Source organism: Somniosus microcephalus, chromosome 2, assembly GCF_052327205.1.
Source record: "Somniosus microcephalus isolate GS21.2 chromosome 2, FLI_Smic_1.0, whole genome shotgun sequence".
Classification (NCBI taxonomy): Eukaryota; Metazoa; Chordata; class Chondrichthyes; order Squaliformes; family Somniosidae; genus Somniosus; species Somniosus microcephalus.
In genome coordinates this window covers 8,166,506-8,180,212 of record NC_140988.1, presented here as the reverse complement: position 1 = coordinate 8,180,212, position 13,707 = coordinate 8,166,506, and the positions used below count along the sequence as shown (strand labels likewise).

At 49.2% G+C, this 13,707-nt stretch overlaps 1 protein-coding gene across 3 annotated transcripts in view; it reads right to left on the bottom strand.

The window, feature by feature from the left end:
- The window catches only part of stpg2 (sperm-tail PG-rich repeat containing 2), a 587,893-nt gene that overhangs the window by 513,011 nt on the left and 61,175 nt on the right, over positions 1 to 13,707 (bottom strand). For all 3 annotated transcript variants that reach the window (XR_015080793.1, XM_086006436.1, XM_086006423.1), the window contains exon 5: positions 7,293 to 7,408. Coding sequence is in view for 2 of the 3 variants with exons in the window: in XM_086006436.1 (XP_085862562.1) it covers positions 7,293 to 7,408 (116 nt within the window). In the remaining variant the exon portion in view is untranslated. The remainder of the gene's footprint in view (positions 1 to 7,292; positions 7,409 to 13,707) is intronic.

Here is a 13,707-nt window from a genome sequence, read left to right as displayed (position 1 = left end):
CCATGCTTATGCTCCACACGAGCCTCCTCCCACCCCTCCTCATCTCACCCTATCGGCATATCCTTCTATTCCTTTCCCCCTCATGTGTTTATCCAGCTTCCCTTTAAATGCATCTCTGCTATTCGCCTCAACCACTCCCTGTGGTAGCGAGTTCCACATTCTCACCACTCTCTGAGTAAAGAAGTTTCTCCTGAATTCCCTATTGGATTTATTAGTGACTACCTTTATATTTATGGCGTAAAAACAGAAAATGCTGGAGATACTCAGCAGGTCAGGCAGCATCTGTGGAGAGAGAAACAGAGTTAACGTTTCAGGTCGATGACCTTTCGTCAGACCTGTTCTGATGAAAGGTCATTGACCTGAAACGTTAACTCTGTTTCTCTCTTCACAGATGCTGCCTGACCTGCCGAGTATCTCCAGCATTTTCTGTTTTTATTTCAGATTTCCAGCATCTGCAGTATTTTCTTTTTGTATTTATATTTATGGCCTCTAGTTCTGGTCTCCCCCACAAGTGGAAACACCTTCTCTATGTCTACCCTCTCGAATCCCTTCATAATTTTAAAGACCTCGATCAGGTCACCCCTCAACCTTCTCTTTTCTAGAGAAAAGAGCCCCAACCTGTTCAATCTTTCCTGAAAAGTATAACCTCTCAGTTCTGGTATCATCCTGGTAAAATCTTTCTTGCACCTTCTCCAGCGCCTCTATATCCTTTTTTCTTAATATGGAGACTAGAACTGTGCACAGTGCTCCAAGTGTGGTCCAGCCAAGGTTCTGTACAAGTTTAACGTAACTTCTCTGCTATTCAATTCTATCCCTCTAGAAATGAACCCCAGTGCTTTGTTTGGGGTTTTATATGGCCTTATTCACGTGCGTCACTACTTTTAGTGATTTGTGTATTTGTGTATATATTAAAATCCTTAAGTAAACATTTCCAATAGGCATTCCACTGTCCACAATTACCTGTTACACTCGCTTATTGTGCTTCCTTTACCGTCAATGGGTGGTGCGGTAACGGGAATTTTCCCTTATCGTCAATGGGTGGTGCGGTAACGGGAATGCTAATATTAAGAGCATCACTAACTTGTCACTAACTGCCTATGCAGTTGCGAGTGAATTACTTTTATCTTTTGCAACTGCTGAAATGTAATTAAAATTTGCTATGGTCGCCTTGTGGGGGAACTTTTCCACCACAGACCGTACACTTGATGTGCTGCTGTTCATAGTTTGGTTGCTGTTTCTCACTGCGGCCGTGGGATCTTTTACAATCACCTGAGAGGGCAGACAGGGTGGGGGGGCTCGGTTTAACGTCTCATCCGGAGGACGGCACCTCTGATAGTGCAGCACTCCCTCCGTCAGCCTAGATTGTGCAATCAAGTCTTTGGAGTGGGGCTTGAACCCAGCACCTTGTGACACAGAGGAGAGAGTGCTGCCCACTGAGCCATGGCTGACAAGGATATTGTACGTAAGATTGCACCTACAAGGCAGGGGGATTTAGAAGTGTCAGCTGTGGCTCAGTGGGTAGCCCACTCATCTCTGAGTCCGAAGGTTGTGGGTTCAAATCCCACTCCAGAGACTTGAGCACATAAAGCTAAGCTGACACTCCAAGGGAGTGCTACACTGTCGGAGGTGCCGTCTTTCGGATGAGACGTTAAATTGAGGCCCCGTCTGCCCTCTCATGTAGAAGTAAAAGATCCCATAGCACTAGAGCAGGGGGAGTTCTCCCCGGTGTCCTGGGCCAATATTTATCCCTCAACTAACATAAAAAACAGATGATCTGGTCATTATCACATTGCTGTTTGTGGGAGTTTGCTGTGCGCAAATTGGCTGCTGTGCGCAAATTGGCTGCTGTGATTACAACAGCGACTACACTTCAAATAGTACTTCATTGGCTGAAAAGCGCTTTGAGACATCCGGTCGCGAAAGACGCTGTGGTAATGCATGTCTTTCTTTTATATACAGTCCCCATCGCTTATAGCGGGCGCATTTGTGCGATTTGCCCACTGTACACGATGGCCGGTATAACGGGGTAGCGCTATTACAGCACTGTAGGAATTGTCTCTAATTCCTATCTAAGAACCGAGTTCGACTCAGCCGTTCAAACAAACGAGCTTTAATGCAGAACTAACGAGTTTAAACAGTTTGTACAGGAGAACCACGAAAACAGGACTTTGCTGGTCGGAGGCTCCACGAGGACTGCCAGGGCAGTCCCTTGGGTGGCGTCATGACGTCATCACATTTCTCCCGCGCTTGGGTGGTCACGTGATTAGCGGCATGACGTCATCGCGTTTACCCGCGCTTTGCCGCAGTCTTAAAGGGACCGCGCCCCGTGCATGCACACAGAAATCACTAAAAGACTGGTACAGGCTTAGGTTGGAGTAAAACCTCGTTAAAGGGAATTATGTACAGTTGCTCAGAGTCCCTCAGTGGTTCTGCCACATGCGCCCCCCCAGAATTCTCATTAACGGAAAAAGTCAAACGGTGAGGGGGTATAACAAGCCTGTCAGATCAACTCCTGTACTCCCGAAGTGGAGGCTGCTGGACGGTTGGCGGTCGAACGGGCGATTGCACTTGATCCGGTGTGACGACGATGGGTGGCCGACCTCGTCTTGGCGGCTGTGCTGTCTCGACGGGGCGGTCGAGGTCCAAGTGTGCCGGCTTTAACGGTCGACTGAAATGTGGTCCGGTTTACCACCGACATCGACCTTGAAGGTTTTGTCTCCTGCCTCTAACACCCGGAAAGGACCAGTATACGGGGCCTTGAGCGGATCCCGATGTGCATCGTGGTGGATGAAAACGTATTTAGCCCTTTTTAGCTCTGTGGGCACGTGCAATCGCTGAAGCCCGTGGTGCGATGTGGGGACTGGCGCGAAACATCTGGCCACCTCCTGATGACTGTGAAGCTGACCTGACGCGGACCATGGCTCCGTCGGCGTTGGCAGGAAATCTCCTGGGACTCGCAGCGGCTGACCGTAAACCAACTCTGCAGAGGAAGAGTGAAGGTCTTCTTTGGGGGCCGTGCGAAGGCCCAACAGAACCCACGGTAGCTTGTCCGCCCATCCAGCATCCTGGAGGCTGGCCCTCAGGGAGGCTTTCAGCGATCTGTGAAAACGTTCACAGAGGCCATTCGCTTGAGGGTGGTAGGCTGTAGTGCAGTGCAATTTGATGCCGAGTCCCTGAGCCACTGCATTCCAGAGTTCGGAGGAAAACTGCGGTCCTCGATCCGAAGAAATGTCAGTGAGCACTCCAAAACGGGCAACCCAGGAAGAAATGAATGCCCTGGCCACATCCGTCGAAGTAGTGGATGACAGGGGCACCGCTTCAGGCCATCTGGTGGTGCGGTCTACCATGGTCAGAAGGTGAGAAAAACCATGGAAAGGTGGAAGTGGTCCTACCAGGTCCACATTGACGTGGTCGAAACGCCGCTCCGGAACCGTGAAGGTGGCCAATGGGGCCTTGACGTGGCGCTGCACCTTGGCCCTTTGACAGACGACGCAGGTGTTGGCCCAGTCACGGATGTCCTTACGCATGCCGTGCCAAACGAATTTAGCTGACATGAGCTTCTGAGATGCCTTCGTTCCTGGGTGTGACAACCCATGAATGGCATCAAAAACCTTGCGGCGCCAGGCAGCCGGCACGACCGGGCGAGGGTCCCATACGGAGACGTCGCACAGCAGCGTGGTACCTGCCGAATGGAACACGACGTCGGCCAACTGGAGACTAGTGATGTTGGTTCGGTAAGCCTGCACCTCTGGGTCTGAGACTTGGTCCGCTGCCATGAGGGCGTAGTCGATACCCAGATGGACTGCATTGACAGTCGCGCGGGAGAGGCAGTCTGCCACCAGGTTGTCCTTACCGGCCACGTGCTGGATATCCGTAGTAAATTCGGTTATGTAAGTCAGCTGACGTTGCTGTCGGGCTGACCACGGTTCGGCGGTCTTGGCCATGGCAAAGGTGAGTGGCTTATGGTCCACAAAAGCAGTGAAAGGACGTCCTTCCAGCAGGAACCGGAAATGGCAGACAGCCAGAAAAAGAGCTAGCAACTCCCGGTCGAAAGTGCTATAGGATCTTTCGCTCCGTCTAAGTTCTCGGCTGAAGAACGCCAATGGCTGCCATGTCCCGTTCACCCACTGTTCCTGAACGGCACCGATTGCGTAGTCTGACGCGTCAGTGGTGAGGGCGATGGTGGCGCCTGGTAATGGGTGTGCCAGCATGGTCGTGTTGGCGAGGGCAGTTTTGGTGTCGGAGAATGCTCGGTCCATGCCATCCGTCCAGTCCACTGGGTCCTTGCCAGTCCTGCCCTTGAGGGCCTCGAACAGGGGCTGCATTAGCAGTGCTGCCTTAGGCATGAAACGGTGGTAGAAGTTTACCATTCCTAGGAACTCTTGCAGAGCCTTGATGTTCTGCGGGCGTGGAAAGGACAACACCGCCTCTACCTTCGCTTGCAAAGGAACCGCTCCCTCTGCGGTGATGCGATGCCCCAGGAAATCGATCTGTTGCAGGCCAACCTGGCACTTAGCCGGGTTGATAATCAGGCCATGTTGGCTGAGGTGTCGAAAAAGGGTGCGTAGATGACAAAGATGTTCCTCTTTGGTGGGGCTGGCGATCAAAATGTCGTCCAGATAGATGAAGATGAACTTGAGGTCCCGCAGTACGGAATCCATCAGGCGTTGGAAAGCCTGGGCGGCGTTCTTTAAGCCAAAAGGCATGCGCAGAAATTCGAAGAGGCCGAAGGGGGTGATGACTGCGGTCTTCTGGACGTCCTGTGGGTGCACTGGAACCTGGTGATAGCCCCGGACGAGGTCGACTTTGGAGAAGAAGTTGTTTCCAGCCAAATGGGCAGAGAAATCCTGGATGTGGGGGATCGGGTACCGATCCGGAGTGGTGGCGTCATTCAGGCGTCGATAATCACCGCATGGTCGCCATCCGCCGCCAGGCTTCGGAACAATGTTAAGGGGTGAAGACCAGGGACTATTCGACCGGTGAATAATCCCTCGACGTTCCAGGGTGGCGAACTCCGCCTTTGCAACTGCCAGCTTGCCAGGATCCAGGCGCCGGGCGCACGCGTAGACTGGGGGGCCATTGGTGGTGATGTGATGTTCCACACTGTGTTTCGTGGCTGTGGAGGAGAACGTGGGTCTTGTCAGGTCGGGAAATTCCGCGAGCAGACGGGCAAACTCATCAGGAGTTGGGAAAGCACAGGCCACGGTGCGAGACGTAGTGTTACTGCGGTAACAAGGAATGGAATGGAAGGTTGCCGCGTTGATCAACCGCCGGTTTTTCACGTCGACCAGGAGGCTGTTGGCGCACAGGAAATCCGCGCCGAGAATGGGTTGAGAAACCTTGGCCGTAATGAACTCCCAGTGAAACTGTTGCCCCCCGAAGCAAACCTCCACCCGCCGTCTGCCGAAAGTCCGAATCGCGCCGCCATTAGCCGCTTCAAGGGCGAGGCCGTGCCTTCCCGCCTGAACATCGAGGGGGGACGCTGGCAATATGTTGCACTGCGCTCCGGTGTCGCACAGAAAACGACAGCCGGAGAGCGAGTCAGTAATGAAAAGCAACTTGCCTGCGTTGCCGATCGCCATGGCGGCCGTGGGACGCCCGTTAGACCCGTTCTTCATTATTCGCAGCTGTTTTTTTTCTTGGGGAAAGCTGCAGGGAGGGCGGCACCGTCGCGCCGAACTGTGCATGATAGAAACATAGCCCTGTTGACTGACGAGCTGTGGCGGCGTCTGTGAGGGAGGGGCGCCTCATGGCAGCTTCCGTGGGGGATGGGTGCTTCGTGGCGGTGCAGTACTGCTGCGTAACTGCGAATATTTTGTCCGCCTCTGCCGCGAGTGCCGCGCAGTCTTCCACCTCGGATCTGGCCAGGGCAGCTTGCAGTTGTTCAGGCAGCTGGCTGAGGAATAATTCCCTGAAAAGGAAGCATTCCGGTTCGGAGCCCAGGAGTGTGAGCATTTGGCTCATCAATTCCGAAGGCTTGGAGTCCCCCAGGCCGGGCATGACGAGCAATTGACATGCGCGCTCTGATTTAGTGAGCCCGAAGACCTGCAGCAACCGCGCCTTGATGGTGTCATACTTGCGCTCCGTCGGAGGGTTCTCGAGGAGGCTGAGGCGGTGGAGCTTCCGAGTGCCGAGACCACGTAGAGGTATCTAGTTTGATCTGCCACGATGCCTCTCAGGGCGAACTGTGCTTCGACCTGGATGAACCACGAGGACGCCTGCTGCTCCCAGAACTGTGGCAGCTTCAAAGAAACGGCGTTGGCCTCCATGTCGTGTTCGTTTTGCGAAAATGTTCGCAAAAGACGGGGTCACCAATGTAGGAATTGTCTCTAATTCCTATCTAAGAACCGAGTTCAACTCAGGCGTTCAAACAAACGAGTTTTAATGCGGAACTAACGAGTTTAAACAGTTTGTACAGGAGAACCACGAAAACAGGTCTTTGCTGGTCGGAGGCTCCACGAGGACTGCCAGGGCGGTCCCGTGGATGGCGTCATGACGTCATCACGTTTCTCCCGCGCTTGGGTGGTCACGTGATTAGCGGCATGACGTCATCGCGTTTACCCGCGCTTTGCCGCAGTCTTAAAGGGACCGCGCCTCGTGCATGCAAACAGTATGTACAAACACAGAAATCACTAACAGACTGGTACAGGCTTAGGTTGGAGTCAAACCTCGTTAAAGGGAATTATGTACAGTTGCTCAAAGTCCCTCAGTGGCTGTGCCACAGCACCCTACCATATTACAAGAATGCTGTAGATTACAAATATGCTAAACAAGGCTGCATGCAATGCAACCAGCATTATTTAAACTGCAGTGTCAGTGCTTAGTGCAAACTGTAAACCCCTCCCCCCCCCCCCCCACACCACTCAGAGGGGATTAGGAGGGTTTAAAGTACATGAAGTAATTGAACATTAAACGAGACGTTATTTACTTATCTTTGTCCTTACATTCAGTGCACCTTAACGAGGTGCGAACTAGTGAGTAAGCACAGCTGTTTCTGCCTGAAATAAAAGGCGGGCTTAAGACGTTGTAACCGGTAACTTTAAAATTAATGTTAGTGCAAATAGTTGATGGTTAATATCCCTTTTGGCCGAAATAAGTGACTGCCCATTTTAAACATGGACCTTTTAAGTGGTGAGGATCTGTACTGAAATCAAAACACAGTTTAACTGTGCTATAACTCCAATTAACAGGGATTTCAAAACTACATGTAATTGTAATAAATATCCTGCAAATCATGAGCCACAAACATGACAAATAGCATTTAATAACTGAGAGAGTAAAAGTATACTAACTTCTGGATGTCGTACGAGGCAGGTCCAGGACCCAGGGGGATTTTAAAATCAATACGTTTCGATGTCCGGTTACCGAAATGCACACCTTTGTATTGCCGAGTCGGGTATGGCTCGTCCTGAAATAAAAGAATCAAGAAATTCTGAACTAGATCCACTTATTTTCTTATATAATAAATTACATCAGTACAAATGCTAGATGAAGCATTTTGAAAAGGCTTACACCAATAGTTATCCCACAGCCAACATCACTAAAACAGATGTACGATAGCAAAATACTGCAGATGCTGGAAATCCACAGCCCTGCCTTCGATCTATTTTATTTTCATTCCAGTTTTGAAGAAGGGTTTCGACCCGAAACGTCAACTCAAATTTCTCTCCACGGATGTTGCCTGACCTGCTGAGTTTTTCCAGCATTTTCTGTTGTTATTTCACAAAAACAGATGATCTGGTCGTTATCACATTGCTGTCTGTGGGATCTTGCTGTGCGCAAATTGGCTGCCACGTTGCCTACGTTCCAACAATGACTACACTTCAAAAGTACTTCATTGGGATGTCCTGAGGTCATGAAAGGCACTATATCAATGCAATGGGATCGATGACCAGATAATCTGTTTCAGTGATGTTGGTTCAGGGATAAATATTGGCCAGGACACCGGGGAGAACTCCCCTGCTCTTCTTCAAAATAGTGGCCATGGGATCTTTTACGTCCACCTGTGAGGGCAGAGAGAGCCCTGGTTGAACACCTCGTCCGAAAGACAGCACCTCCGACAGTGCAGCACTCCCTCAGTACTGCACTGGGAGTGTCAGCCTAGATTGTGGAGTGGGACTTGAACTCACAACCTTCTGACTCGGAGGTGAGAGTGCTACCCACTGAGCCACGGCTGAGACCCTTTAAATGGGCTACCTACCTTAGTAGTGGGTCCAAAAAGCACAACCATGCCCAGCATTTGAGTGTTCCAAAGCAACATGTTGTTCTTATCTACCCACAGTCCAAGCTCCCTACCAAAGTCAAAGAAATACTGCTGTTCAATAGCACGAAGCGTGGCCCAGCAGTGTCTTTTTATTATTGGTTCATGGGATGTGGGCGTCGCCGGCAAGGCCAACATTTATTGCCCATCCCTAATTGCCCTCGAGAAGGTGGTGGTGAGTCACCTTCTTGAACCGCTGCAGTCCGTGTGGTGAAGGTACTCCCACAGTGTTGTTAGGGAGGGAGTTCCAGGATTTTGACCCAATGACAATGAAGGATGGTGTGTAACTTGGAGGGGAACTTGGAGGTGGTGGTGTTCCCATGCACCTGCTGCCCTTGTCCTTCTAGGTGGTAGAGGTCGCGGGTTTGGGAGGTCCCGCCGAAGAAGCCTTGCGAGTTTCCGCAGTGCATCTTGTAGATGGTGCACACTGCAGCCACGGTGCGCCGGTGGTGGAGGGAGTGAATGCTTAAAGTGGTAGATGGGGTACTAATCAAGCGGGCTGCTTTGTCCTGGATGGTGTCGAGCATCTTGAGTGTTGTTGCATCTGCACTCATCCAGGCAAGTGGAGAATCACACTCCCGACTTCTGTCTTGTAGATGATGGAAAGGCTTTGGGGAGTCAGGAGGTGAGACACTCGCCGCAGAATACCCAGCCTCTGACCTGCTCTTGTAGCCACAGCATTTATGTGGCTGGTCCAGTTAAGTTTCTGGTCAATGGTGGCCCCCCAGGATGTTGATGGTGGGGGATTCGGCGATGGTAATGCCGTTGAATGTCATGGGGCGGTGGTTGGACTCTCGCTTGTTGGAGATAGTCATTGCCTGGCACTTGTGTGACGCGAATGTTACTTGCCACTTATCAGTCCAAGCCCGAATGTTATCCAGGCATGGACTGCTTCATTATCTGAGCAGTTGCAAATGGAGCTGAACAGTGTGTAATCATCAGCAAACATCCCCACTTATGACCTTATGATGGAAGGAAGGTCATTGATGAAGCAGCTGAAGATGGTTGGGCCTAGGTCACGGTCCTGAGGAACACCTGCAGCGATGTCCGGGGGCTAAGATGATTGACCTCCTTTGTGTTAGGTATGACTTCAGCCAGTGGGGAGTTATCCCCCTGATTCCCATTGACTTCAGTTTTACTAGGGCTCCTTGATGCCACACTCTGTCAAATACTGCCCTGATGTCAAGGGCAGTTACTCTCACCTCACCTCTGGAATTCAGCTCTTTTGTCCATGATTGGACCAAGGCTGTAATGAGATCTGGAACCCAGTGGCAGTGGCGGAACATCCATGCTGGGACATCTGGCAAGTCTGTTTCCAAAGACATTGGGACCTGATTGCAAGGCAATCAATCCTGTTCTGCTACAAGTTAAACTCCCTTTAATCCAACAAACCGGTTTGAAAGTAAATACTGGAATCCTAATGAACTACCGAGTATCGTCTGATTATAAAATAGATGCTAGTTTTAATCTACCAAAATAACTGCTGCCTTTGTCTATTCAAAAACTACTGGAACCCTATCAAATGGCCAGTGTTCTCTGAGTCGGCTTGCCAACTCTGGCTGGATCTATTCCTGGAGGATTCAGCACGTGACCTCCTTTCCCCAACCACCACGCCCAGTCAAACAGCCTTTCTTTCCCCATCTCCGATATCTTTTATAACTAATAAAAGAAAGTGAGCAAAGAAAATCGGAGGGGAAAAAAATCACAATTCCTTTGATGTTTTTTCTCCAGGATTGCTCGGAGCAGTGACCTAGAGATACATTCTTAATGTCTGGAGCCTCCAGGATGATCGCGGGGCGGGTTGGCAACTCAATCTTTGAGCGTGTTGGGGGTAAACATAAACAGAGCATTCTGGGGGCTGATTTAAATTCGATATATATGTAACTGCTATCCACCACAGTATCATTTCTGTGTACTAAGAGCATAAGAATATAAGAATTAGGAGCCATACAGCCCCTCGAGCCTGCTCCGCCATTCAATAAGATCATTGCTGATCTTCCACCTCAACTCCACTTTCCCGCCCGATCCCCATATCCCTCGATTCCCCTAGAGTCCAAAAATCTATCTAGTAAAACATCCCAGGAGCGATTATCAGACAAAATTTGACACCGAGCCACATAAGGAGATATTAGGACAGGTGAGTGGTAGGTTTTAAGGAGCGTCTTAAAGAATGCTCAAGAGGCCAGGATTGGAAGAATGCAGATATCTCGGAGGATTATGGGGCTGGAGGAGGTCACAGAGATAGGGAGGGGCGAGGCCATGGAGGGATTTGAAAACAGGGATGAGAATTTTACAATCGAGGCGTTGCTGGACTGGGTGCCAGTGTAGGTCAACGGGTCTAAATGGGTTTCCGGGTTTTATATATAGGAGTATTAAATACACAAGCAAGGAAGTGGTGGTGAATTTCTAATAGATGTTGGTTTGTCCACAGCTGTAATATCGTGCACAGTCCAGCGCACCCTACTGTAAGAAGGATTGTTAGAGCCATTGGGAAGGTGTACAGTGGAGATTCAGTAAAATGATACCACAAACGAGAGGTTATAATTATGATGAAAGGCTCTAAAGGTTGGGGCTTCCCACACTGTGCTGCAGAGATACAGATCAGCCATCCTCTCACATGAAGGGCGGAACCGACTCGAGGGGCTGAACGGCCTCCTCCTCTTCCGACATTGCTCAGCATTTCGTTGTACTGCACTTGTGCACTAACAATGACAATAAAAGTTGATTTGATTTGATGTTTTTGGGGAACTGCTGCCATTTGGAGCAAGTCGAAGCCAGGATGACTTTGGCGCCTCTAAATTGGCCACTGGCACCGATTCTCTTAGCAGAAGTAGAAAGAACACAGAGTGCGATTATTAACAAATCTGCGGTGGATACCAGATGTAAACAGCGTTTTTATTTGGTTTCTTGACACCCGGGTTATTTTGTTTATGGCCACTTCTGTTGTTGCTCACCGTTCTTTCGGGGGCCATTATCATATTTTATTTCAAAAAGGTGCATATATGTAAGCTTGGCTCCTTAGATAACACAATATTAATAACAAATATATCTCCGAGGCCCACTCTCTGCTGCTCAGAGTATTGATCACTGCCCTGCAAACGGAAGTCGCTGAACCGTAAATAATGCAAATTGGCCACTACTTTAGTGACCTTTCTGCCACTCAGGTAAGAATTCCCCATTTATCACTGGATTAAAAGCCTGTTACTAAAACAAACGCGGCATTAAAATAATTAATGCTAGCCTAATAATCTTAAATCACCAAATTTTGTTTTTGCCACTTCAAGGTCATCCTGGGCTATGATTACTCATTTAGCTGATAAAATTTGATTTAATTGGAGCAGATTCCGTCCACATCCCGTCCTCTCGTCTCTGGCTAATGCTGCAATATAATTTGCAGAAAGAATTGCTGATCTTCGCTCAGGCTGACAACCAAAAGGATGGGGAAGGTGCGGTGGAACTTTTTTTTAAAAATGATCCGTCGCATAAATAAATATAAAATAGAATTAAATTACTTTCAGACTTTAATTCGCGTGTTAATGGGCTGTTGCTCTCTACGTTATTTTCTCGCCAGTAACTCGCACGGCAGTGTGACAGGGAAGCAATGGCCCAGTAATTCGGGTCCCAACGCGTGAGTACGGACGGGGTGCTCACGCGTGGGCCCGGTGGAAGTGTCGGTGTTCAGGATGCACAGCGCATGCGCTGAAAACCGGCATTTCCTGTCCTCTGAAGCAAGGGGTTAAGAGGCGGAACGCGTGTGATGTTTCAGGCAGCGCGTGCGCGCTGAAATTCCTTTTTTTTTTAAAGAGTTGCCCGTGCGTAAAGGCCTCCGGTTTTTACGCGTGAAAAAAGCAGACGTAAGTACTTAGTTTTAAAAGGAAAGTGGTCTATTAATAAAATTTAGAATTTTTTTTCCACAGGTTTATTATTTTTAAAGAATTTACAGTAAGGTAAGTGTATTTTTTAGACCCGATTTGTTAAAAAATTATTTTTTAAAATTTGATTAATTGTTTAAAATAGTTTTTTACAGTTATTCATAGTTCATTTAATTAGTTGGATTTTTTTTAACTTTTATTTGAAGTTTAAGTACTGTTTTGGGCGCCCTGAGTTTTCATGAGTTTGACAGTTCTTACTATCAAACTCATGAATGAACTTTTGCAACCTCCGATTGGTTGCCCAGTGCTCACGTGATCCCAGCCAGCTCATCGAACTAACTACGCCGCTGGATCACGCAAGCACAGCGCGCCGGGAGCTGGACCGGGTCACAGAGCGGAAATCCACGCAGGCCCAGGCCTCAAATGTCGGCACGATAGGTAAGTGTAGGTCGGGGGCTTGCACCCGCGGGAAGCCCCCGACCCAAATTTCTGGGCCAATATCTCAGGGACACCAACCATTCCGGCGAAAGGATACCGACAATGAAGCTGACTTTCACGACAGCCTTTTAAAGAGCTCTTCTCAATGCAGTCTGCTGACTTGAATCTATTACGCAGTTGCATGGCTACAGAAATGGACAACGCAAATGAAAAAACTAACATTAGTGTTAGGCTCTGCAGCAGGGGTTAATGGTGCAGATCTGAAAAAAGACTTGAAAGAAAGACTTGCATTTCTCCAGCGCCTTTCACGACCACCGGACGTCCCAAAGCGCTTTACAGCCAATGAAGTGCTGTTTTGAAGTGTGGTCACTGTTGTAATACAGGAAACGCGGCAGCCAATTTGCGCACAGCAAGCTCCCACAAACAGCAATGTGACCATGACCAGATCATTTGTTTTTTAGTGGTAACAACAGAAAACGCTGGAAAAACTCAGCAGGCCAGGCAACATCCGTGGAGAGAGAAACAGAGTTAACGTTTCGGGTCGAAACCCTTCTTCAGAACTGAGAAAAAAAAGGCAGGAAATGAAACGGATTAAAAGGCCAGTTTGGAGGCTGGGAAATGGGGGAGGGGATGAAAGAACAAAAGGGAAGATCTGTGGGAGGTGAGGAGACATTAAGAGATATTCAAGACGAGACGAGATAGTAATAGGACAGGTAAAGAGACAAAAGATGGCTCGAGATGAAGTGTGAAATGCTCTGGCAGAGTGAGAGACAGCTGCCATGTGGGAGAGAAAAAATGGAAAAGGCACAAACCAAAGGTGTGGATAAAAAATATATAAAAATATAATAGGGGCCGAGGTTATGATCTGAAATTGTTGAACTCGATATTGAGTCCGGAAGGCTGTAAAGTGCCTAATCGGAAGATGAGGTGCTGTTCCTCGAGTTTACGCTGAGCTTCCGTGGATGTTGTTCGAGGGATAAGTATTGGCCCCAGGACACCGGGAGGAAGCACTCCCCTGCTCTTCTTCGAAATAGTGGCCACGGGATCTTTTATGTCCGGCTGAGAGGGCAGACTGGGCCTCGGTTTAACGTCTCATCTAAAAGACGGCACCTCCAGCAGCATGGCGCGCACTCAGCA